This window comes from Hippoglossus stenolepis, chromosome 18, assembly GCF_022539355.2.
Source record: "Hippoglossus stenolepis isolate QCI-W04-F060 chromosome 18, HSTE1.2, whole genome shotgun sequence".
In the NCBI taxonomy this organism is placed as follows: Eukaryota; Metazoa; Chordata; class Actinopteri; order Pleuronectiformes; family Pleuronectidae; genus Hippoglossus; species Hippoglossus stenolepis.
In genome coordinates this window covers 5,223,445-5,249,427 of record NC_061500.1, presented here as the reverse complement: position 1 = coordinate 5,249,427, position 25,983 = coordinate 5,223,445, and the positions used below count along the sequence as shown (strand labels likewise).

Genomic DNA, 25,983 nt, shown 5'->3' with positions numbered 1-25,983 from the left:
AATTCCGAAGGGGTCATTTCATGCACGCGCAAATGTGGCGTGCAGCAGTCCAGGCTCGTGCCCGTTACTTTGACTTTTTGCAGCGTTTGAGTGGCAGCTCCAGCGAGACGACAAGTAAAGCGTGTGTGCGTGTGCGCGTGTGCGTGTGTTCCGTGAATTGTGGGCTGAGCTCGCGCAACACGCCAATCAAACGAGAGAGAGGGAGGGAGAGGGAGAGAGAGAGAGACACAGAGAGAGAGAGAGAGAGAGAGAGAGAGAGATTAGGACGGCGCGTGCTGCCTCTGAGAAGCGAATAAAGCCGGCGCGAGCGGTCGCAGTTTACTCACACCTCACGCGCGGCTCGATCGGTTCCGAACTCCACGTTTTACCGGATCTAACCGAGTGAAAACGGTTCGTTCGCGTCATAAAAATGAGTTTGTTAAAAGTGTGTCGGATCAATCGATTCCTCTCGTGACGGGTTTCACTTTTTTTTCCTTTTTTTTACATTTTGACGCATTTGGGATTATTCCCGGGATTCACAGGTAAGAAGTGTTTCCGCTGAAGTTGAGTGAAATGTTGTAAAAATGAACGCGCGTGTTAACGCAAAGATGTTTGTTGAATAGCTCGCGTTTTATTGCTATTCTAACTCTACCTTAAATTGAGGCTATTGCTTTTCTAATGTCGTGTTATTATTATTACTATTATTATTATTACTATTTTAATTATATTATTAGTAGTATTATTAGTTCATTTGAGTCACTAAAAACACAGAGCGATTAATAATGTGAAGTTATTCCGGATGTCTGATTGACGCAGGCCTGCACGTTCCTCTGCCTTGAGTGTAACTCGGTCTGAAGTAAATCTCTAAAATTATTGTAGTGGAAAAATAACTAAGTGTGGTTGAAACCTATTTTGTAGTTGAAAAGTAAGTTTTTGCAGACCTGTCTAAAGACGTTCATGACCTGAACTGTTTATGATCTGAACTGTGTGACCTGGAAACTTTAAGACCTTTTTTTATCACTTATTTACTCTCCAAAGAACTGAGTGTATGTCTGCTGTATCTCCAAAGGAAACACGTGTAAATCAGTTCTCTGGGTTTTGATTCCTGTTTCAAACTGCGCCTACAGAACCAGTCCGAACTGGCCTTAGTTCTCCTATATACGATCCTTGCATTTGACTGTTTCTCCATCTTCACTCTGAGATCCCTGTGACTCTCTGTGTGGATCCTTTCTGCAGAAAGCCCGCGATTCAAATACACACATGTGGTGTTCCAGCCTCTTGTATTTTCAGATTTCCATCACGATACCAAACGGCCTCTTTCAACATATTGTTTCCACAGTGAACTCAGATCTGTTGTTAAAGCGTTTCTCTATAAGTGCTTGATTTGTTTAATGGAGTTATTGACGTTGCTCAGCTCACGCAATTAAACCAGATTAGTCCACTAGAATGAATTGTTGTAAAGTTAATTTAAAAATCCCTTTTTTCGATTTGTTTCATTTTGTAGTTCGTTTCAAATCAACACCTTGTTATTCCGTGTTATTACAGTACTGCTTCCTTGAATATAATCTGTGAATAATTGGTAGTAAATGTAGTTTATTTGTTAAAACAAACATTTCCTTGGGGGAAGAATCTGACAGTAATTCCTCGGTTTTTCCTGGATCATAAACATACCACAGATGTGAGGAACAAAAAGAGTTTAGGTGTTATTGTGAAATTCTGATATGTAGCCTTCATATATAGAATTTTAAATCTGTATTCACTAAGCAGATGTTAACAATAAAGTAAAAAAAAATAATAAATTAGGCTAAAATAAAAAGTTGCTATTCACCAGCACATCATTTTTTTAAACATTTGTGTGTTATCATCCTGGTTTATTTTTGAAGGCAGGCAAACACCCTCAGAAATGTTATTTATTTGTATAAAATCCTACAGACACTTGATATTTAAAAAAATTAATTGAACTGCAGGATGTGATATTTGGAAAATGCACACAGGAATAAATACAGAAACGTGACGTACAAATTGAGCCTTTGCATTTTCTGTTAAAAAAGCAACATATTTAACTCGTATTTAATATTTAAAAAACAACATCATAACTATAAAAAAAAATACTTTCTCGAGAATGTTTTGGTTCAGATTACACACTTGACTTATTTGGTACATATAGAAAATAAAAGCAGTGTGGTGCTTGGCTGTAAATTGAGAATTAAATAGATTCAGTATAAATGTCTGTGATTTTAAATATTAATACATTTTAATAAACCATTTTTTTAAACTCATGATGAACATATTTCTGATTAATTGTATTCGGTGGAATAAACACATACAGATTTATCAGCTATTTCTCTTTATCTTTAATACAGAGACTTGTGTAAACTGGTAAACTAATTCTGTTATTTGTGGAATTTTAACAGCATAAATCATTGTTCTTTCTTTCTTTCTTTCTTTCTTTCTTTCTTTCTTTCTCAGGTCGTCCCACAGTTTTTCACCAAGAATGGACAAAGCCCGTCTTTCCAGCTCTAATGACATCATCATGACAAGCTCAACAGGCACCTACCAGCAGGAACCCCTGACTCCACCCAGACCCGCCCACCACCACTCCTCATCCTCGTCCTCGCCCTCCTCTTCCTCCTCGCCCCTCAAGCCCAACCAGGTCGGCCAGGTCATCCTGTACGGCGTTCCCATCGTGTCACTGGTCATCGATAACAACGAGAGACTTTGCCTGGCGCAGATTTCCAACACGCTCCTCAAGAACTACAGCTACAATGAGATTCATAATCGCCGCGTGGCGCTGGGCATCACCTGCGTCCAGTGCACGCCGGTCCAGCTGGAGATCCTCCGTCGGGCTGGTGCCATGCCCATCTCGTCACGCCGCTGTGGCATGATCACCAAGCGCGAAGCCGAGCGCCTGTGCAAGTCCTTCCTGGGAGAGAACGCGCCGCCGAAACTGCCTGACAACTTCGCCTTCGACGTGTCACACGAATGCGCCTGGGGTTGCCGCGGCAACTTCATCCCGGCACGCTACAACAGCTCCAGGGCCAAATGCATCAAGTGCTCCTTCTGCAACATGTACTTCTCCCCAAATAAGTTCATTTTCCATTCCCACCGCACACCCGAAGCCAAGTACACCCAACCCGATGCTGCTAACTTCAACTCCTGGCGGCGACACCTCAAACTCTCTGACAAAGTACCGCTTGATGAGTTAGTCTTCGCGTGGGAAGACGTTAAAGCCATGTTCAATGGAGGCAGCCGGAAGAGAGCACTTCCCTCTTCATCCCATTGTTCCTCCATGGGGTCTATGAAGTCTCTCCAAGGTTCGGTGGGTTCTCACATGATGGGACCCGACATGGGTCAGAAACGAGGCCGCTTCGAAGACGACGATGATCTGGATGGAGATCTGTCTCCTCGTAAGACGCAGCGTAGCTACCCCGTCATCCCCGTCCCCAGCAAAAGCTTCGGCATGCTGCAGAAGTTCCCTCCCACGTCACTCTTCCCCTCACCTTACCCCTTCCCAGCATTTGGCCTCTGCCAGCAGAAAAAAGAGGACAGTGACGTCTCAGCCGGGCAGAAAGCAGCAGGGTTGTCTGGTCTTTTATGGCCCGGCCGCAAAGACACTTTCTATCCTCCTTTCTGCATGTTCTGGCCCCCGAGAGCCGCCGGAGGAATCCCTGTCCCCACCTATCTCCAGCCTCAGCCCAGTGCCCTCTCCTCCTTAGCAGACAACCCCTCTCTGAGACAGGCCTTCCTGGATCTCTCAGATCCCGGTGAGCCCGGAGCTGTAGCCGGCAGTGGAAATGGCATTGGTGCAACCATGGCCTCTGGCAGTGGGGCCGCCGCACCACGGACGGGCCTGTTTGACCCAGACTGCACAACGGTAACCTCTGACCTTCGCCCTGTGACATCAGAGGGCTGGCTCAAACTTCTCGACAACCCGACCCTCCAAACCAGGAAGCCGAGCTACGGCTCCGCCTTCCGCCCTGTCATCAAAGATGTGGAGAGCATTGCCAAACTTCACAGCAATGGTGGAGGAGTCACCGGGGCGGCGGATGAGGACTTTGGGGTCGTGGTTGCCGGGTCAGAGCGCCACCAGCGGCTATCGCCCACCAGCAGCTGTAGTTACGGAAGTGAAAGCGGGGGCGAGGGCGAAGCCGATGTAGGGGACAGTGAGGAGGAGGGGGAGGTGGATGTGGAGTCGTCGAAGCAGGACGAGGAGGAGGAGGAAGGGAGTTTCACGAGAAAGCCAACACAGACTCAAACCAACCTGTACCTCCCCGTGCTGAGCGACAGTGCCGGAGAGGAGAGGGGGAAGGAGCGAGGGGCTGGCGCCGTGTACCCCAGCGCCTCCCCTCCCTCCTCCTCGGACCCCATCCAGCAGGAGTCCCCCAGCTTGCCTGCGTCCCCTCCAGCCAGCCTGCCACTCTCCAGCTCCAACCCACCTCACCGAGAGGACCCCGCTTACAAAAACGTAAATATCCCCCCAGGCCACTTTAGCTAATTATTATTTAAATGGTGCTGCAGTCAGGCAGTGATGTGATCTGCATAAGCAGATTGATAGGCTGGTTTCTCCCTGTAGAAATTGAAACAGTCACCCCACTCTGATCCCGGCTAATAGGCCCAGGCGTGGATTGTTTAATGTCCATGGCGTGTTTGTTCTCCCTCTGTCACCCCAGCCTGTTAGGGCAACTCTAATCTTTAACCTGTCGACTCCCACATTAACCAGGCCTTTGAGAGACAGAGGAGGAGGAGGAGGAGGAGGAGGAGGGAGCGACACACACACAGTTATGAGCATTTTAAACTGGTGCAAGTTAAATGATTCACTGAGCAGCGTACTGCAAATACATCTGATTGTAGAGACGCAGAGGGAGAAAAAAACAGACTCGGCAGTTTAGATTATTACAACGGAATTCTATCATTAACTGATAAAACGTATTTTTGATTACATGCATCATGTGATGAGTTACATTTTACTGTGTTTTAATTGTACAACATAAAGAGAAGTAATAAATGCTGACGGACTCTCTGTGTTTTTCCAGATCCACAAAAACAGAGACGAAGGACTTCCTGCGTACGCGACCAAAGACAACTCCAGCATCTCCGGTGAGCGTTGGACATTTTAATCTGTTGCTTTCGAACGTTTTTGATGTCTCTCACGTTAAGTTTAAAAAATCCTAAAGACACCAGATGTAAGAGAAAAAACATGATTAAAATGTATTCAAATTAATTTGTGCAATTCAGTGTTTGCGCAAAAGTTTAAATCCTTTATAAACCACATTTGTTTCATTTAGCTTTTGTTAAACTAAACTACAGTTTCTCTCCATTCAAATATATTGTGTGGGTTTTACTTCTTTCACCCTCGTTTTCACAACGTCTTAGTTTCACCGAACGTTTGAACGGGCTTTTTTACGCCGTTTCATCAAATAGCATCACGCAGTTTATTTCGGCAAACTGTTCCACGCTATCTGTTCCATCAGACGTCAGAGTCGGTTGTGTTATAGCATCTTTGTTTCATTTATTGTCTGAGTGAGTGGTTATATAGGGTTTCTCTGTCCCTGCGAGGCTCATATTATCGTGACGTTTCATTTGCTCCTCTCATCTCCCACTCTGACCCTTTTTGGAAAATGTCTTGTGTGTATGTTTTTTGTGGCGTCGCAAAACACACACACACACACGCATGGTGTATATACGCATGCACACAAAGGCGACACACACCGTGCCCACACTTAGTTATCTCCATGTGTCCGGATAACCAGCTCAGCCAATGGGCCTTAGTGAATTTCTCCTCCTGTCTCCTCTCCTTCATTTTCTCTCAGACGAAAACAAAGAGCAGAGTAGTTTCTTTGCACCAGAGAGCGAGACGTCAGCGCCGGACTACTGGAGGGAGAGCTCAGGTATTATTTCATTTCTTTTTCTTTTCTGAGTGTCTGCACATAGATGGAAGACAACAAAAGAATCAACAGCAGGATTTTGAAATGGCCAAAGGAGAATTATTAGGATTTATAGGTCGATTTAAAGTTGTGACTCCTCAGTAATTTGAATCTCAAATCGCAGAGCAACTGAGGTCAGTGAAATTAAATGAAAACACCTCAAAGAGAATAAGTGACTGTAAATAGAAGTTTGCAAATCAGAGCTAAAATCTTTCATAACTTATTTTCGGGGCAGGAATTTAATTTATCTGCTGTCTGACGTGAAATTATATCAACATTAAACGATAATTAAAAGTAAAGCAAATTAATAAAATGTGTATTGTGTGTTCTAAATGGCATCAAAAGATACACTTTGCATTTCCTTCAGCGAATACAGTGCAGATTATAACAGACTGAGAAAATAAAACTGATTTAAAAAATACAAAAATTACAGCGACGTTTCCTCTCATCAGACAAATGAGACTCAGTATTTAAAGCAGTGAGATAAAAGCTCCATCCACCTCAGTCTCCTCCTCATATCAGACGCTGAGTGAAAGCGTTCGTAATAATAACACACGCACACACACACACACACACACACACACACACACACACACACACACACACACACACACACACACACACACACACACACACACACACACACACACACACACACACACGGATGGAACAGCAGCAGAAAGCCGCTCCACCACAGCTGCTCTCTTTAGCAGCGCTGTCGCCGGGGCTGTTACTCTTAGGGGGGCCGTTATAGTTCAACAAGAAAACATCAGCTCAGAGATAAGCAGCCGTGCTGGCAATCTTCATTCTAGACCCATATTGCTGCCGACATAATTGCCTTTTTTTCCCCTTCCTCAGCGTAAAAAAAAAAAAAAACCCTTTCCTCTTTCGAAAAAGATCACAGCTTATTGCCTTTTTATATCTGTCAGGAAGACATTAAAAGTGCTTTATGACATCTGTGCCAACATTTATATCTACCCCCACTCCCTCAACCCCTGCACACACACACACACACACACACACACACACACACACACACACACACACACACACACACACACACACACACACACACCGTAATGATCCCCGCGCATAATGTATAATGTATTTCGAAAAATTACACGAAACAAATTAAATGAGACCACCTTTCCCCTGATTGCCAAACGTCTCCCTGGGCGGTGGGAAGCTCTACGTGATTAGAAGGCCTGATTCCTCCGAGTCCCACCACCGCCGTCACCCCCCCCTCCACTGTCTTTAAACTCTCCCTCTGTTTCTAGGGAGAAAAAATAATCTAATTTTCCATTTATGTAATGCAAACCGCCTTGGCTTTGACTATTCACGGTTAATTGACTGTCAAACGAGGTTGTTATCCTCGGGCACTGTCTGCAAATTTGCTTGTCAAATGAGACAGAGAGAGGAGAGGGAGAGAGGGAGAGGAGAGGAGGAGGAGAGAGAGAGAGAGAGAGGCGAGGAGAGCTCTCTCTCTCTCTGTGCTAAATGAGAGAGAGACACAGAGAAGCACAGGGGGGCTTAAGGAGCGAGCGAAGATATGAAATGACTGGAGGAGGATAAACACATCGAGGGCGCTGGATTGCTTCATTTAAGGCGTTCAATACCAATTCAGACGTCCGCACAAACACACACACACACACAGAAAACAACACACACACTTTTCAATTTGAAAAGAACGTGTGATGAAGATGTTGAAGTTTTCAAGCAACAAGTAAGATCACGTCAGTAAAAACAAAACATATATAACACAATATACTATATAACTATAATAATAATGTTCTAATGCAGCTATAAAGACAACAAATATATATATGTTTTATTATAATGCCATATAATTTATGTTTTGAGAAAAAAAATCTTTGGAACGTCCAGTTAAACTTTAACTCATCATCTCAGACTTCACATCTTTGAAAGCTACAAAATCCATTTGTGTTTATTTCATTTGCTGAACGCTCTTATTGTTTTCCTCCTTTTTTTTTTTCATAAAACAATCCTTTTTGTTTATCTGATAACAAGAGGACGCAGTAAATGTCTCTATTAGAACAAGCTTATACTGACACCTAGAGGACAAAGCAGGGATTACAGCATACTCACTAGAAAGAGAGCATTAGGAGGGAGAGGAGTTCACACCGTTTATGCAGAAATGGAATCAAAGAGGACGAGAATATATTCATGGATCTAAAAATGAAATACATTAAGGATCTTACTCTTTAACTGTAATATCCTGTAACTACATCTGACTGTAATGTGTAATAAAACTCACAATTTAAATCTCTTCATGTTTTCAGGCGATCAGCGACAAGGTGCATCGTCTCCCGTTCCACTAAAGAAGGACGTTGAGAACATGGAGAAAGGTAATTTTCTTTCATTTGAGAATCGCCGGTTATTAAACATTCCCTCTACATTGCTCGATATTGAATAGAGGAATCATAGCACACACACACACACACACACACACACACACACACACACACACACACACACACACACACACACACACACACACACACACACACACACACACACACACACACACACACACACACACAGGACTAGCTGTGTTTTACTGTTTGTATTTCAGTATTTTCATCTCTCTGTTCTTCTTCTCTCGTTCAGAAGAGCTTCAGAAGGTTCTGCTGGAGCAGATCGACTTCAGGAGGAGACTGGAGCAGGAGTTTCACGCTCTGAAGGGCACCTCGCCGTTTCCTGTCTTCCGTAAGTCACTTCTTTTACCTCACCGCTCCTTCACACAATTCACAGCTTATTTCTCCTCAGTATATGTCTCATATTTTTTTAAAACATATCTGTCCTTTATCTTTTAACTCGATCACTTACTCAAATTATTGACTGATCATAATTCTGTTTTACACCGATTTCAGATAATTTTCAAGACCAGATGAAGCGAGAGCTCGCCTACAGAGAGGAGATGGTCCAACAGCTACAGATGGTAAGACGACTAATGATCCAATCAGTGCTGAACCCTGACAGAAAATAAACGTCATTGCTCTGCACTTATATGACAAATAAAATGTCATAATATAGATGCTTTAATTTAACAACTGATTTTGAGAGGAAATATAAATCCTGTCTCAATAATATACCATTTTCAAGAAGAAATTAAAAATGAATCAGGAAATAGAAGAAGAACATTGTAGACGGACATTAAATAAGAAATCTGAAGCCCCGTCTTCTAATAGAGAGATTAAATGAAGACGAAACAAAGACAAATCAGCAGGACTCAACTCGCGCTGTTGCTTATTTGTCCATCAAAGGCAGAGGCAATCATCTAGTTTGTCTTTCATGGGTGAGAAGTTCCTCTGCGGCCGTCTGATTGTTTCCGTCCACATCAATCACCCGAGCAGCTGGCAGACACGCTGACAGACGCTGTTTGTCTTTGCTTTCTGACACATGCAACAACTGTGCACGCTTGTGTGCACACGATCGCTTTAACAAAAAAAAACCTGCGAGTAACGTACACCAAAACGCACACACACACAGAAAAGGGGGTGCTGCATTCTTGTAACCACAAAGTCACACGAGTGAATGTGCATTCAAGCTCGTTCGTACACGTGTGAAAAATTTTCAAAATTGACAAATGGCTCTAGACAAAGCAGATGGAACTGACTGAGAGTAAAGACACATTCATTTCACACAGACGTTCAAATTAATTCATCATTTTCAGTAACGTTGCTGCAGCATATTTCTTAATCTATATTTTCAATAAGATCTTTATCCGGATCCTGTTTCACTTTAGTCTTTTCAAAAATAGTCAAATGTGGTTTTGAGATATTAATTTTGAGACAAATCAATTTGTTAATCCTCACAGAATGTATTTATTTTAAGGCTGAGTGCAGATAAGTGTCGAAGTTGATCCATCTTAACCATATAATAAACCTTCTGTCTTTCAGATTCCCTACGCAAACATCATCAGAAAAGAAAAGATCAGCTCACATCTCAACAAGTAGCTAAAACAAAGGTAACGGATTTTTCAATCGGATTTGTTTTTTTCACCTTTTTATCAGTAATTATTTATTTGATTTAAACCACATGACACTAATGTTGGATTTTGAATTTTCTTTATTGTCTTTACAGGCAGAGTCGAGAACCTCTCTTCTAAGAGGAAGAAGCTGCTTGGATTTCTGGGAATGTTCCAAAGTAAATATATAAATAGAGAACACAGCCGGGACCATTCACCCTTTTCCATCCCCTTCCGAGGGGAACCGGTCTCAGACTTTGTACATTTCTTATCTTTGGAGAAGAATGACTCGTCTTCTTCTTCAGCACCATCTCTGTTAATAGCCCAGCACTTAAAAACTCGGTGAGCTCACATGGACCAGCTCTTGCTGCCGTGTGCACACTCCGTCGAGTTCATTTCCCCGGACCGACTGAACTGAAAGGGAGGGACACAGGTTTTTCCTCGTCGCTGCTCTGGCAGTCAAACTCGAAGCTTTACCCAAACAGGACCAAAGCAACCATGGCCTTTCTTTGCCCCTTGAACCTTTTTTGAGGGCGTTTGAAGACCACCAGGAAGGCAGTTATAAACTTTTACTTCTTCTTCTTCAAAAAACAGAACCTCTGAACTTTTCCATGTTCTTTAAAAAAAAAATGAGACTTTTAAGACTGCGGGTGTAACGTCTGTGGCTTTGTCCGCTGCCGGCCCAGTTGTACAGTGCACACACCGGACTGGGGATGAGGACTTCTCAAGGTTTTTTTTTTTTTGCTGTTGTCATTGTCGTTGTTGAAATGTGGACTAAAGACACCAACACTTATTTATTGTCAACATTAGATCCCAAAGGGAAATTCTCCTCATCACGTCCCAGTTGTGTTTATTGATCGAAAACAAACGATGACCAACCCAGTCGATAATCACTGAAGAGACATCGGTGGAGATTTCATTTAAATAAGCTCGTTCTTTGAGTTGGTAACTTCACGATGCCAGAAGAAGAACAAAATAAAGGGATGAGAGCACAGGGAGTAACGGTGTTGTTCCACCAGTATTAATACAGGGTGGTAGCACATATTTAAACTGTCACCTGGCTGAACAGTTTTTGTATTTGGGAGTAATTTCTGAATGTATAAAAAAAAAAAAACTACAGTATTATGTTGAATACAGGTGTTGCTAGATTATGCATTTTACTTTGAAAACAACATCCTGTCACATCTATGGTGTGAATTTAGGAAACAGTCGTGTGCTGTTCACCTCTACGTGGAGAATCCTGAAGGTACTTTTCAACCTCCGCCCGTCAGCGGCACTTCCACCCAAAGTTTGAACATTAAAATCGCCTCCATCAGCTGCTAACTTGGCCTTTAAAATGTGTTTGGGGTGTCGGCGGATGACGGACAGATAATTAAAGGCCAATTCCGTGTATTTATTTGCTCTCCAAAGGAAAGTCTGGGCCACAAGGAGCAACGTTTGTCAGTGTTGTAGATCTGCCTGTAAATTATTTCATTAACTGTATAAACCGTCATGTCTGTCTATGTGTTTGTTTATTTATTTGAGTATCAGACCTTGATTATGAAAATATAATTTATTACAGTGTTAAAAAGAAAGAGACACAGTGATGATGATGATGATGATGATGATGTGAATAAAAAAGGAGAACTCGCCCTCATCTTCTTTACCGAATGAAATGACTGAATGGATCAAGTTGTCATTTACTGAGAAAAGAAATGTTATTATAAACTGTCAATGCAGATGTATTTAAATATGTTCCTGTAGTTTCTCTACTATTTATGTGTAAATTAAAAGTCTATACAATAACCAGAAAGTGGTTTCACGATGAAGACTATTTGTTGTTTTGTGAAAATGAAAACCTAATATTTTTTATTTTAATAGTAGAAAAGTTTTGATGATTAAACACTGTTGAAAACCAAAAGTAGTTTCAAGAAAATACACAAAATATGTTGTTTCAATGTGGGAATTCCAGAAAGTACAAATATTTGAATGGAAGTAAAACTTTTTTCACGAGAAGTCGTTAAAAGAATAAATAATGAATCCCATTGATCATTTTAAAGTGGACTTCCTCCTTCTTAGCGGATATTAGGAAGCAGAGATCTCTGAGGGAAAGAAGAACACTCTGAAGTGCGCACTCTTGAAGTTCTCCTCTTTCACGACATCTGCCGCTGGTTTTACGGCAGCTGCCTCTGGGCGTGTCGGCAGAAGGAGACGAAGAAGAAGAAGAAAGTGCCAACATGGCGTTTACTCTGTACTCCCTCATCCAGTGCGCGATTCTCTGCGTTAACGCCATCGCTGTGCTGCACGAGGAGCGGTTCCTCAGCAAGAGTGAGTCTGCAGACATGTTTAAGATGACGTGCATTGCGTGTTTTAACCAGATAAACACGTTGTTATCGCGCTAAAGGCAGCTAGCTAACTCTGCTCTGTTAGCTAACTCTGCCCTGTTAGCTAGCTGCTACACTCAGGTTGAGATTTAAGGAAGAAAGTACTTACTGTGGAATAAGGTTATTTCTCCAACCTTAAATTGACTTTAGTGAAATTCAAAATAGTTTAAAATTCATACAAACACACTTTGTTTTTCTTCCATTAAAACATCCTGCCTGGTTTAGTTTACATTTGCATATAATTACAACAATAATTATAGTAATACTTCCATGTTTGGATACTTTCCTCTGTCCCCCTCCCACATGTAAATAAAAACCTGCATTTTGTCTCTTTGTTTCTGTGTCTTCCTCCTTCAGTCGGCTGGGGCGTGGACCAGGGAGTCGGAGGTTTTGGGGACGATCCAGGAGTCAAAGCCCAGATCCTCAATCTCATCCGCTCGGTCCGGACGATCATGAGAGGTGAGAGGAAGCTGCTTTATTATCATTAATATTAGAAATTATATAAATAATCAATCTACTAATTCCACAAGTCTGCCTGTCATTCAAACATATATATGAGCCTCACATGTGAACAGACCTGACGTCCAGCTCTATGAGAATCTGAGGATCTTGTTACTAATGTTTTGTCGTTTTTATTTATTTGTCTTTGTCCTCTTTTGTTTTTTAACAGTGCCGTTAATAATCGTGAATTCCGGCTGCATTGTCCTCTTGCTGCTGTTTGGTTAACACCAGCACCAAATCTGTGGACCGGACACGAGCCAACGAACAACTACACACAGACGCACAGTAAAATGTGTGTAATCGAGAGACTTCTGCCATTGCTGCTCTTCAGCAGCGCGGAGCAGAGGAAAAGAAGAAGCAGAGACAAACATGTTCAGAGCTGAAACATTAGAGGATTCAAAGTCAACATCGCAACGTGTATCAGCCGCTGACCTCCCTGTTGTCAGCGAGACGCCACGTGGACCAGACCTAAAAGTAATGTGTGTTTTACATGTTTCATCACAGACACATTGAAGTGAATCTGTTTTAGTGATTTCATGATAATATAAGTCATGTTTTATTTTAGAGTTACAGAGGTACTGCTACTTTTTATAGATATGACAAATGTCAGCAGCAGTATTTCCTGTTTCACTTCACACACACACACTGTGTCGATGAGATTGACTCTGTAACGAAGCAGATTTCAGTGTTCAGATCTGCTTCCTACCAGCTAAAGGTGCTTTTAGATGATGTTTGGAGATCTTAAATTATGCTGCTGCCAAAATTTCTACCTGCAATATTTGTCACTTGAACAGTTTTTGTAAACCATCTTTAACAGACAGGAGGAGATATTCACGATTTGTGGAAAACTCTCTTCCTGTAAAGTTTTTCCTACTCGTCGTCCTGCAGAACTTTGGTGGATAAGAGTTGAATGCTCAGTGTTTTTATCTCTTCTGTTAGAGTTTGATTGAATGTGTCATGTGAACTTGAAGCAATACGGCCAAACACAACTCAAAACATTTTACCTTTGTACTGTTTACACATAAGTACCGTCTCAATGTCACAGACATTACTGAGATGGTATCTTGAAATATTAAAATCATTATTTACTGTAATTCATTGTCTCTGTTTTTTTGTGTGAGTGTGGCAGTGGGGGGATAATAGAACATCTGAAAAAACTAATTCTTGAGTTGAAATCACGTTTATTAGAAACACTGATAAACAAATAAAAATACAAACTTCTTTAGCATTTCCCCCGTTGTCACTCAGACTGTTTGTCTCCCTGCTCCACTTCATTAATAATCCACATATGTTGTGAATTATCACCATTCCGTCCCCTGCTGTAAGCTGCACAAATATTTTTATTAACATTAGATGTGATCCTGAAAGCACAGGAGTAGGAGTGAGAGGGAAAAACGGGGATCAGCTGGAATTAGAAGCATATGTTTATCGGGGAGATTTGCACAGTAAAGCCACTTTGATCTGTGATTAGTCGGAATTTAGCTGCGGGTTCACGGTGAAATCTGTAAGCGATCACAGGCGAGCGGACGTGGATCTGTTTCTGCTCTTCACAGGTCAGGACGGGCCGAGTTTGGGTTTGTTGTCATAAAAAAAAATCATGAGAATGTTGTTTTGTTTTTTGTGCAACTTGTAAGATTTATTTCAAAAAACTTGAAAATGTTGACATTCTAGGACACATTTTTTTGAAATTTATATATACATAGTAACAATGTAATAAGTGTATAAATTTAACATTGAAGAAAGAAATTTGCTGCATTTTATTTTTTTTAAATAAACCCTATTTGAGAACAGAATTAATTAAAAAACAGTTTGCTAAATGATCCTTTTTTATGTGGAAATAAAAACATGACGTTTTAAGTAATTTTAATGTCGTATACTAACACAGTTCTGTGTTAGTATACGACACAGTTTTCATGAAAGCATGAAAACAAATAAATACAAACACATAAAAAAGGTCACATGAAAAAAAAACAGATTAATAAATAGGGTGATAAATAAATTTGATAAATCTGAAACCACAAAACAACACTTATTTTTTTTTTAAGTCCAAGTTGGTTTGGGATATTTTGACCAAACAAAGAAACTAACACACCAACATGATGTTTTTCAAAACAGAGCTACAAAATATTTATGCCGAAAAATTGGTAACTTAAAAAAAACAGCGGTGTTATTCACGATGTGGAGGAAGCAGGAAAAGAGGATTTGATCAGAGCTGTCTGGCATCACGCAGAGACGAGGTTTTAAACGTTTGATAATTCCAAAACATATTAAATCTGAAAGACGCACTAATGTGCTACATCTGTTGGCTGTTAGTTTGTTAGTGGGATGGGATACATATGTTTTTTTATTCTAATGAGTGATTAAGGATAAACCTCTTATCTGATTGTGAAATATACATTGGAAAAATTTTAAATAATTAAAAAAATAACAGAGAAAACATGGGGCAGTTATATAAAAATGAAGTGATGTTAAAAATATTTTCCCCTTCAGAAAATATTAAAATATTTAAAAAATATACACATTTCAAAAGGAATTTGAGAGGACGTTACAGTGTTTTGAGCCGCAGGGGGGCAGCAGTGAGCTCCACGTCCACAATTTAACCGACGAAGAAGAACACGCTAACAGGAAGTCGCGCAGGGAAACAGCTGCAGTTGTTCAAATATTTACAAGTTCATTCATTTTCGAGCCAAAGTTTGTAGATTAAAAGCAGAAACTCTACTTCGCTGTAAGTACAAAAACTTACGTCCATTTAAATGTCGTTTTTATGTCACATGTACTTGTTCGAAGTCAAGAATGTTTGATGTTTAAATTTCCCAGTGACACAATTATCTTCAGTGTAAATAACAACCATAAATCATTAAACTGCAGCAGTGGAGTTTAAATTAAAGGACGTTTGTTCAAGAGAGAGTTTATTTACATGGTTTATTTACAGGAATGTAACAGAGATGCTGTAGAAATGGATGAAAACACAGCAAATACACCTGAGTCTAGATCCAGTGAATGAGGAAAATATGAAAATTAATACCTTGATTATTGTGCTTTAACTTTCAGAGCAGATATTTGACTTGTGATGTAGGAAAACCTCTGGAGTAGAATCATAACTTTAACAAAAGCTGCATGATCCAGGGCCTGAGCTAAATAACACTTGAATGAAATGGAGGCTTCCTCTGTCATTTGTTATGATGCTGTGATAAAGACCTAAATTACTGTCTTTTAAAGATTTCCTACAAAACCTACTCAATATATTGAAAATATTTGGGATTTATTGTAGGATATCAACTAAATGTTATGCTTATTCACACAACCCATGGTCGCTGTATAGTATTGAATATTATTACAACGTGGGCGGTTCTGTCTAACTGGTTGAAAATCTATTTCACACATCTATTGTCTTTGCAGGTTTTCCGACAGTTTTCATCTGATCATAATTCACTGGGACCACCTGAATGAATAAAGTAGAAATAGCTTGTTACAGCCCCAGTTTCCTTTAACTGCTGCGATGCTCAGAAATAAGCTTTTACTCCGCTTGGCCCTTCTCACAGTTTCCTGTTATCAGTTCAGCTAAATACAAGTAATAGAAACGTGTGTGTGTGTGTGTGTGTTTAAGCTGTGCCGGGTGGGCATTAAGAGCATTAATTGTACCCTCCCATTGATAACTACATGACAGAAATCCAAGCATGTCTAAATAAAAGGGGATCACAGTCTGAAATCACATTCCAATAAAACACAATCCGAAAATCTGTATTCTAGGCAGGAAACCATAAATACTTGAGACAAACCGGTCAATAATCCTCTCAGTTCGTCCCGATGCAGGTTTGAATAACGCAGTAATCTGATCAGTTCGGCCACTACCGATGCAAAATTATGATTAGGAACGCATAATCTCTAAAATGACACATTATTTTTGAGAGAATAAGCTTTTTTTTAAACGGAGTAAAGCTCCATTTACAGCGGATCTTGGACATATTGAGGGGTTTTATGAAATCATAATCAGAGACTGCAGTAGAAGCAGCTCTCATCAAACAGCTTGAGCAGGTGAAGCTGCAGAAACCTGGTGAAAATGTCCTTTTTGTGTTTGGTTGAACTAAAGTCAGGAACCAGAGCAAATACAGGTGAAAAGCATGAAACAAAACGTTTCTCCTGCAGGAAACATGTCGGGCAGACGAGCTCTGAAGGCCGTGCTCATTGACCTGAGTGGAACTCTGCACATCGAGGACACAGCGGTACCTGGGGCACAGGAAGCACTGAACAGGCAAGAAACAGCCTCCAGACCAGGGACTGTTTGAATGTTACTGCATGAATGGAAACTAAATCTGGGTCCTTAAGATCAGGGACTAAAAACCACTGACAGCGTTTCTCTGTCTCTTTTGAAGATCACAAATTGTCCAGTGTTATGTGGTCACATTAGATTGATCATTGGTTTGTGTGTTTGTGTTGTCAGGTTACGTCAGGCGTCTGTAGCGGTGAAGTTTGTGACCAACACCACTAAGGAGAGTAAGAGGAGCTTACTGGAACGATTGCAACGCCTCAAATTCAACCTTCAGGTGAAACAACCAAAGTCATTCAATTTAGTGCAGATGCTTTTACTGTAATGATCGAGAAATTTAGAGGAAATAAGTGTTAATTTTGTTCACTGTAAATGTGGTTTCTTTGCTGATTTTAACTTTGAAAACTCTGCAGGAAAAGGAAATCTTTACGTCTCTGAGTGCAGCGAGGAGTCTGCTGGAGCGGAAACAACACCGGCCGCTGCTGCTGGTGGAGGACAGCGCACTGGAGGACTTCACTGGTACTGGAGAGAGAGAGAGAGAGAGAGAGAGAGAGAGCTTGAGATTAACAGTGGAAAACTGGAAAAACCCTTAAAATAATATATCAGACGCAGACGCACAGCAGCTGTTTGCATTGGTGAAGCTGTCACTGATAGAACTTTCAAATTCATTCATTGACTATAACTGTTTTCAGACAGTCACGATGTTTGTCCTTCTCTTTACAGGGATCGACACGTCAGAACCAAATGCTGTTGTCGTTGGACTCGCTCCTGATCACTTCAACTACCAAACACTCAACAAGGCTTTCAGGTGATAAACTGATCTAGAAGACGCGTTTGTCAGTGAGTCACATGAGATGTTTTTCTGTCAGGTTAGAGGATTTAACCGTTTTTCTTAATGAAAAGAAGAAAAATCTGCTTTTTTTATTTACTATTTTTAGCTTTTCACTGATTTTGCTTTTGTGAATGTTATATTCCCTTGAATATTACTTTCATACAGTCATTGTCGTCTGTTAAGCGTCTACATTTCTCCGCAGCATGATTCTGGATGGAGCTCCTCTCATTGCCATCCACAAGGCTCGGTACTACAAGAAGAAGGATGGTTTGGCCCTCGGCCCCGGGCCCTTTGTGGCGGGACTGGAGTACGCAACAGACTGCAAAGCTACTGTGGTGGGAAAGCCAGAGAAGACTTTTTTCACTCAGGTTAGACGCAGGCAGATTTACTTTTTCACCTTGTTCTGCCTCAAATAAAAGATAATTTTTTGCATTTTTACATTTTTAAAAGGCATTTTCTGATTTGGATTCAGATTTATCTTTTTTAATAACTAAAAATAAACAAAGCTTCTTTCTCTGGTTGTTTTGTTCAAATAGGCTCTCCATGATTTAGGCTGTAGCCCCGGTGAAGCTGTCATGATAGGAGATGTAAGTAAATTGTCAAATGGGATTCATTAACTGCACGTTAATTAAGTTAACTTAAAATATTTAGCTGAGAGAGTTTGGTTCCAACTGTACATTATATTGTGTATTGTTGTGTATTAGTCTGCAGTGGTTTGTGTCTCTGCTGTTTTCTGACAGGATGCAAGGGATGATGTGGGAGGGGCTCAGAACGCAGGCATGCTGGGTATTCTAGTCAGAACTGGTAAGAAAATTTAAATCTACTTTTATTCTCAATTTCATCATCATGAGGATTATTGACCAGTGACCAGAAATTGTGGTCATCATCTTCCATCGTCATGTCTTTACTGTCTGATGTCATCATCAGTCCACCTTCTCCTCTGTCATCTTTCAGGTAAATACAGAGACGGGGATGAGAATAAGATCCAGCCTCCTCCCCACCTGACGTGTGACAGCTTCCCAGATGCTGTGGAACACATCCTGAAGAACCTGCTCTGAGCCTCAAGCAGCAGCAGAACTCTGAAGTTTCATTTTATTATACAAACATTGACTTTGACAAGAAACACTGGAGCCGTCTGCAATGACTGTAGGAGGCTAGTGGGTTTTAACACTGGAGAGAAAGAAGCTATCATCATCCTGAACATCCGAGAGTATTCTCCTCCTTCGTTAAGTGAAAAATAACCAACATTTATACTTATGAAGTAACTTTAAACAGTCCCTCTTCAGCTCCACGGTGTTGAAGAGTATAAGTGAAAGCACCAACCGTCTCTTGCAGCAGTAACCGTTGTTAGAGCGTCAGAGAGACTCGTACTCTCTCTCCCAGGCTGTGTATCTGTCCGTCAGGTTTCGGGCTGAGGGTTTGGAGTGTGCGATGACTTCTAAGAAGTCAGCCGTCGTCACGGTTTCCAGCTTGATGGTGGGCAGGTGGGCGTCTTCTGTGGAGGAAAGTGACAGTGAGGTTACGGCGTTTTATTCAGATACGCCCGAGAGATGACATGACCTAGCTGCGGTGTGTGTGTGTGTGTGTGTGTGTGTGTGTGTGTGTGTGTGTGTGTGTGTGTGTGTGTGTGTGTGTGTGTGTGTGTGTGTGTGTGTGTGTGTGTGTGTGTGTGTGTGTGTGTGTGTGTGTGTGTGTGTTTTGATGTGTTGTTGTACCATGCTGATGTGCCTCCAGAACATCAAAGATCTTGCGAACTGGTCTCATGGCAGCCTCCTTACACACCAATCTGATATCAGAGCCCGAGTAGCCCTCCATGTCCTGACACACACACACACACACACACACACACACACACACACACACACACACACACACACACAATGGTGAGGCCAAACTGAGAGAAGCTGCATTTGTGTATGTTTTCTCTGCAAAAGATACAAAATTCACAAAAGTTACACACCTTTGCCAGGGTTTCGTAGTCCAACTCAGTGCGTAGCTCCACTCCCCTTGTGGAGGTGAGAGGCGGCAGCCAATGAGAGGTCATGGCCTGGCGTGCTGCTGAGGAGGGAAGACCCACGAGAATCCTCTTCTCCAACCTCCTCAGCACGGCGTGGTCCAGGTCCCTGAGAGACGAGCAGCACGACTCGTTACAAACTGCACTTTATTCTTTCACGTCTTCTTTACCACTCTCATTTTTTACATTGTAAAAATTAAGTGTCTGTTCTCGGATTCCAGAAAGTGAAATAGTCATTATCAACTTGATTCTTCATGCATTTTATTTTTAATGTAGATTTTCTGTGACTCCAAATTGAAAACTGGAGTTGAATCGTAGTAAAGTGAAGATGTGGAGATGATAATGGCGTCTGTTATTGTTTTAGGAAATTACTGAATGTGCGAGAAAGTGAAATAAATCAGAAGGAAGTAAAACCGAAAATGTGTCTTGTGTTGTATTTGTGTGTCACACTTATATCCGTCTTCATCTTCCTTTAGAAATGTAATGGCCACACAGTAATTAGTTGTCATTATGATGATAACAAATAAATGTGAGTGCTTTGTGTTCACGCTGAGATCTACCAAGGTAGGTTGGAGGCAGCCAGTACGAACACCAGTTCCTCTGATCTCACGAGTCCGTCCATCTGAACCAGCAGCTCCGTCTTCATCCTGCTGCTGCTCTCATGCTCTCCTCTGAAAACACAAATCAGCTGTTTACTCACCTCGGCATCTACGTGAGTCGTTTAAAGCTCTTAGCAGTGGCACAAATAGATGGTAACTATAGGATCAAACCTGTGGGAGAAACGCTGAGTGCACTGCGGAGGACTTCTAACTTTCAACACAGGTAAAACAGCCACATCTACAACTAGAACGTCAGTTGGGCTCACCCTGTGCTGGCTCCTCTCTGCCCCATCACTGACTCCAGCTCGTCCAGGAAGATGGTGGAGGGGGCGTGGTACCTGGCCAGCAGAAACAGGACCTGCAGGAATATGCATAAATATATTTACACACATCTAAACTTTAAATATATACAACATTAGTGCACTTTATTCACATTTGTTGCATCTCATCTGTTTTACGGGAACGTACCCTGACCAGTTTCTCAGAGTCTCCCCTCCACTTGCTGACGATGCTGGAGGCCGAGATGTTGAAGAAGGTCGTCTTGCACTCTGTGGCCACGGCCTTGGCCAGCAGGGTCTTACCTGTCCCTGAGTCAGGTGGTCACAAGACTACAAGTCAGGGAGAATCGCAAATTGAAGGACGACGAGGACACGAATAAAAAGAGAGGTCTCCTGAGGTCTTACCTGGGGGGCCGTACAGCAGCAAGCCCTTCCACGGAGACAGGATGCCTGTGAATAGCTCGGGGTACTGTAAAGACAAAGGAGTGGAAGAAAAACAAGTGACAAAAGGAAGAATACAATTAGTAAAAGGACAGAAAATAAAAGTGCAGATATGACAGAAAAAGAGGAGTGAAAAAAATGAAATGAAAACTAACCTTTTAGAAAATCGCTTTATATTTGAGCATGAAAATAATTTATAGATATGAACTTATTATCACCTTCCAGCAACGTAAACACGCATTTTCCATTTTCTTGCCAACTAAGAAGAAAGTGAGCTGTGTGCAAAGGGAGCGGATCTGCCCGATGTGGAGCTGAGTCAGTGCTGCAAATACCACACGCCACAAATCAGTCTGAATGTTTTTAGGTGGCAAACAGACGGGGGGGCAGACTCAAATCACCAAACTGACCTTATATCCCACAGAATGAATAATAATGGAGACAGAAGTTGGGGATTGTGGGACGGTGGAGGCAGGGGTGGGGGCGATGTTTTTCAATAAGACGGAGCAGCGGAATAGAAGATAAGACACATCAGTCCTCATCTCCGTCGGTAAATGTCAAGAGGATGCAGACAACCTGATTTGTTGTCATATCCATGAGAAAGGTCTGGGTGATGATGATGATAGAAACGTGTGTGTGTGTGTGTGTGTGTGTGTGTGTGTGTGTGTGTGTGTGTGTGTGTGTGTGTGTGTCTGTGCTGTTGTGTTTATGTACCAGCTCTTATTTGTATGTGAAATTTATGTACACACAGGTGAAGATTGTGTTAATGTGCTGCTGTGTATGAATTGTTCTCGGCATTTCCACGTGTGTGCTCCCTGCCCATCTATCCATCTGTGTATGTGCGCTGCCATATTATCCCAGATATGGATTTAACGTCAGCCTAACAAACTGGCCTGACCCCGCCGCCCTCCTTCTCTTTAAGCCCTTTAAAGGAGATGTATTCAGAATCGAAGACGAGTGACCGGTGCTGAAATACCAGCGTGCTCGGGCAGCGGCCGCACCTTAATGGGATAGACGACGGCCTCTTTGACTAATCGCTTGGCATCCTCCAGGCCGATGATGTCCTCCCAGCGCACGTTGGGGCTGTGCAAATAGATGTCCTTTAGGGGGGAACACACACACAAACAGAGATTGAGGGATGCATGTGATATCAGCTCGAAATGGACACACACACACACACAAACCTTTGGGTGCGATTAGGTTGTCGTAAAGAGGTGTCCTTTAGAATGAAACATCCCATAAGGGAAATAGATAGAACCTGGGCCTTCATTAATACGACGGATCAATTCAGTCACACCAGGACTGTCACTGCCCTCAAGTGGATACATTTGGTATCGCAAATAAAAACACCTGAATGATATTTTCACACTTAGGAGAACATCGCCTCCTTCACATGTTTGGTTGTGTGTTTCTCAATCAGTGCATATGACAAAGTATGTATGTGTGTGTAGTAAGTACCCTGCTGATGATTTCAGCCAGTTCAGACATCTCTCTGTTCATTCCTGAGAAGCCACTGAGCGGCTTCAGCAGCCGTTCCTGAAACACAACATGAAATCATCAAAAACAACAACAAACGTTTTATTTTACAGAACTTGGATCCACTGCTCATCATGAGGATTTTTGCTATTTCTGTTTTCAAGATGCTCCAAAGTTATTACTATGTAGTCTTATTACTTTTTTGACATGTGTATGTGGACATAGATGAAATTAGACTAAAAACAGACTGCAGTTTCAAATTGTAATAAAAAGATAATTTGCTTTCTATTCATGAGAGATTTGAAAGTGGAAAGAAACAAAGATTATTTTTGGATGGAGGTCACTGCTGAAAAATCCCAGCATTAACAAGAAAAAAAAAGGAGATAAATAAAAACCTTTCTGTTCATGGCTACGTCCCCCGCTACGTCCCCTGCTGGTCCACTTCTGATGGACGAAACATTGAGACCAAAGTCTGAAATCTCTGGAGGAACAGAGGAGCCATTCTCCTGGGAAATCAAACACAGACATTAGGATGTAAGATATAGTTTCTTTTAATGTAAAGTACTATTTTGGTAGTTTTTTTAATGTGTGTGTGTGTGTGTACTTACACTGGTGGTTGTCTTCTTGGCTCCGTTTCCAGACTCTGGTCTCTTGGATGGGTTGATTTTTGGAAGACGCTTCCCAGCTGAACACGGACTCCTGAGGGACAACAAGAGATGTAAAGGCATCGATCAATGGAGGAAATCAGGCTTTTTTTTATTGGCTCATACGAATTCCCTGAGATATTTACACTTTCAAACACAGCAGACTTTATTCATCAACATCATGGTCACATCAGTCTCATGCTTCTGTCATAAATTATTACAATTTTGTTGCGTGTTTTACTTCATTTATATAAGAATAGTGTGAGAGCTGCAGAATCTCACCTCTTTACTCCACCACTTTTAACAAATCTGTTTTCAACTTGAACAAAAACAAACAGAAAATACAGACTTAGTTGAGAAATCATGAGAATCTCTTCAAAAGTTAGCAGCTTAGTATTCAGTGTGTCGCTCAGTGTGTCGCTCAGCGTGTGGGTGGCGGTGGTCACACACCTGGTTCCGCTGTCCTTCTGATAAGTTTGGGATTTTTCTGGAACTTGACGTAGTGATAACTCTCGTACTCCATCAGCACCATCTCCAGATCGATGTTGTCGCAGACCTCGAACTTCCTCGCATCTCCATTCGTCTCTTGGTCCAAGGCCGCTGCTGCTTCCATGTAGCTGGAGAACACACACACACAATCTATAAATAGCATGTTTCTATACTTTCTATATACAGGCACACACAGGCACAGGCTCTATGTTGATGTTACTCAATTGTGTATAATGGAGATTAATGATGTTTCCCTCTTATTTATGCATTTGTGTTCTTTCACTCGTCTTACTAACCCTTGCCCCAGCAGGTGGTGGTAGATGAGGATGAGTAGACTCTTCCTCCTCATCGCCGTCCGCAGATCTTCCTGTTGGCGACGGCAGTATTTTTTAAAGTTTGGTTTAATAAGTGTGTGGAGGACAAAAGGTGAAAACAACTGCTCTAGTCATCATATTTGGTATTTTAACTCCTCAATGTAGGAAAATCACATGATACATTTACACAATAACTTAATGTCAATAAGACCTGGGACGCCATCATTGCATAAATACAAACACATCACATCAGATTGCATTTGTAAACCTACCTGGAAATAAAACCTCTTTCTGATTCTAATATATTAATACTGTAAATACTCTAGTATTCCTGCCTTGATTTAGATATTTAACCCACAGTTTGTGTATTTCTTTAAATATATTTACATAAATGTGAAGAACATGCATAGAGGAACTAAGTGTGTCCCACGTGTTGCCAGTAGAGGGCGACCAATGGCCACACATGACCTGACCTGGTATCTAGGCAACCAGTGGACGCTGAAAGTGGATGAATGAAATTAGCTCAAATGCTAACTGCTAACTGTTGAGCTGTGACGCTTTAGCTGCGCAACACAATATGAAAAACACGCCGACATGAAACCAGGACACTTGTTATGATCTGTGTGACGTTAACAGTTCATTCATATATTCATAATAAACTAAAGTCCGTGTCGCTTTCTCCCAAGTGGCTAGTTAGCATCGCTAGTTGGCTAAAAGTTGTTAGCTTACTTGGTCGAGAGGAGACAAAACCAAACTTTCATCCACTCACCGCCTCTCGAGCTTGATGCGCGATCTTCATGGACTGATACGACATCTCCATCGGGAATGTACAAGTTCACGTCTGTGGTTTTTCTGTGGCGGCTTCACGTCTGTTGTTTCCGGGTTAGGTTAGAGTTTGTAAACAGAGATGACGTCAGTAGGCAGGAGTCACAGCGGACTGAACCATTTTTTATGACCACTGACCAATGAGTCCTTTGATGTCTTCTTTCATCTTTTCCTCCTCCTCAAAACACACCCCTCACCCCCGTCCCCCACTTGTACACATGTAAATATTGTAAATCTTGTGAATAAATATAAAAAGTGCAGTAACATCCACCTGTGTGTGTCTTTCTGAATGTAGATACAGGATTCATGGCTCTGATCAACTAACACAGTGTTGGTTTTGTTTCTTTCTTTATTTTAACACGTCACAAGTCGACAACAGAAGTTAAACACGTCAGAAGTCAAGCGATTCTTCAAGGGGAGCCCGTCGTCCATTCTGAATACATCTCCTTTACAGAAGGAGGGCGGAGGGGTCAGGCCAGTTTGTTAGGATGACATTAAATCTATATGTGGCATAATGTGGCAGCAAACACACACACACACACACACACACACACACACACAGATGCATTGAAAGGCAGAGGGCAGGGAGATCTCAGAGTGGATATGTAGAAATACACACACTTCTCTCATCACCAAGACCTTTTAAAAACACACATCTGGTCGTCTGGCTCCTCTTGACATTTACAGACTGAGATGAGGACCATGTGTTTATCTTCGGGTCTGTTGGCCGTCCCTCCACCTCATCCATACTTTCATTGATCATCCAGAACATATTTGGTCAGTTGTGTGATTTCAATCACATTCTGCTTTACCAATAACCACACGTTTGTCTGTTTGTTTTGCAGGACAGGGTTAGTGGATTACATGCTGTGTTATAGTGCTTTATTTATTATAGGCCCATGCAATATAATATCTACTGTGATTATCAGCTCTTATGCTAAATAAGGAAACCCGGAAACAGCATACTATTATAGTCACATGATGTTTCCCCGGCAGAAGCCAACCTCTTAACACCAGTGGTGCAGCCACCACAGCTACGTTTGAGTACAAGT

At 41.7% G+C, this 25,983-nt stretch overlaps 4 protein-coding genes across 4 annotated transcripts; 3 read left to right on the top strand and 1 right to left on the bottom strand.

Moving 5' to 3' along the window:
- The first annotated feature begins 308 nt into the window (after positions 1 to 308).
- Positions 309 to 11,699, top strand: skor2 (SKI family transcriptional corepressor 2). The gene is made up of 9 exons (XM_035183971.2): positions 309 to 521; positions 2,449 to 4,444; positions 5,013 to 5,076; positions 5,790 to 5,867; positions 8,204 to 8,269; positions 8,532 to 8,630; positions 8,795 to 8,862; positions 9,824 to 9,891; positions 10,008 to 11,699. The coding sequence occupies exons 2-8, from the start codon at positions 2,474 to 2,476 to the stop codon at positions 9,878 to 9,880; spliced, it is 2,403 nt and encodes an 800-aa protein (XP_035039862.1). The 5' UTR covers positions 309 to 521; positions 2,449 to 2,473; the 3' UTR covers positions 9,881 to 9,891; positions 10,008 to 11,699.
- A 340-nt stretch (positions 11,700 to 12,039) lies between these two features.
- Positions 12,040 to 13,849, top strand: ier3ip1 (immediate early response 3 interacting protein 1). Its single transcript, XM_035141790.2, has 3 exons — positions 12,040 to 12,198; positions 12,612 to 12,713; positions 12,925 to 13,849. Exons 1-3 carry the CDS (start codon positions 12,108 to 12,110, stop codon positions 12,978 to 12,980), a joined length of 249 nt encoding a protein of 82 aa, XP_034997681.1. The 5' UTR covers positions 12,040 to 12,107; the 3' UTR covers positions 12,981 to 13,849.
- Positions 13,850 to 15,332: 1,483 nt separating this feature from the next.
- hdhd2 (haloacid dehalogenase-like hydrolase domain containing 2) lies at positions 15,333 to 20,288 on the top strand. The gene is made up of 9 exons (XM_035141647.2): positions 15,333 to 15,480; positions 16,902 to 17,007; positions 17,197 to 17,299; positions 17,436 to 17,541; positions 17,746 to 17,830; positions 18,057 to 18,222; positions 18,391 to 18,441; positions 18,595 to 18,658; positions 18,809 to 20,288. The coding sequence occupies exons 2-9, from the start codon at positions 16,907 to 16,909 to the stop codon at positions 18,910 to 18,912; spliced, it is 780 nt and encodes a 259-aa protein (XP_034997538.1). The 5' UTR covers positions 15,333 to 15,480; positions 16,902 to 16,906; the 3' UTR covers positions 18,913 to 20,288.
- On the bottom strand, positions 15,659 to 25,027 carry katnal2 (katanin p60 subunit A-like 2). Its single transcript, XM_035141646.2, has 16 exons — positions 24,876 to 25,027; positions 24,089 to 24,159; positions 23,754 to 23,920; positions 23,586 to 23,622; positions 23,268 to 23,358; positions 23,055 to 23,165; positions 22,642 to 22,719; positions 22,185 to 22,283; positions 21,151 to 21,214; positions 20,936 to 21,054; positions 20,734 to 20,825; positions 20,429 to 20,539; positions 19,815 to 19,977; positions 19,570 to 19,672; positions 19,178 to 19,349; positions 15,659 to 17,544 (listed from the first exon to the last, which is right to left on the bottom strand). Exons 1-15 carry the CDS (start codon positions 24,924 to 24,926, stop codon positions 19,210 to 19,212), a joined length of 1,497 nt encoding a protein of 498 aa, XP_034997537.1. The 5' UTR covers positions 24,927 to 25,027; the 3' UTR covers positions 15,659 to 17,544; positions 19,178 to 19,209.
- Positions 25,028 to 25,983: the final 956 nt, after the last annotated feature.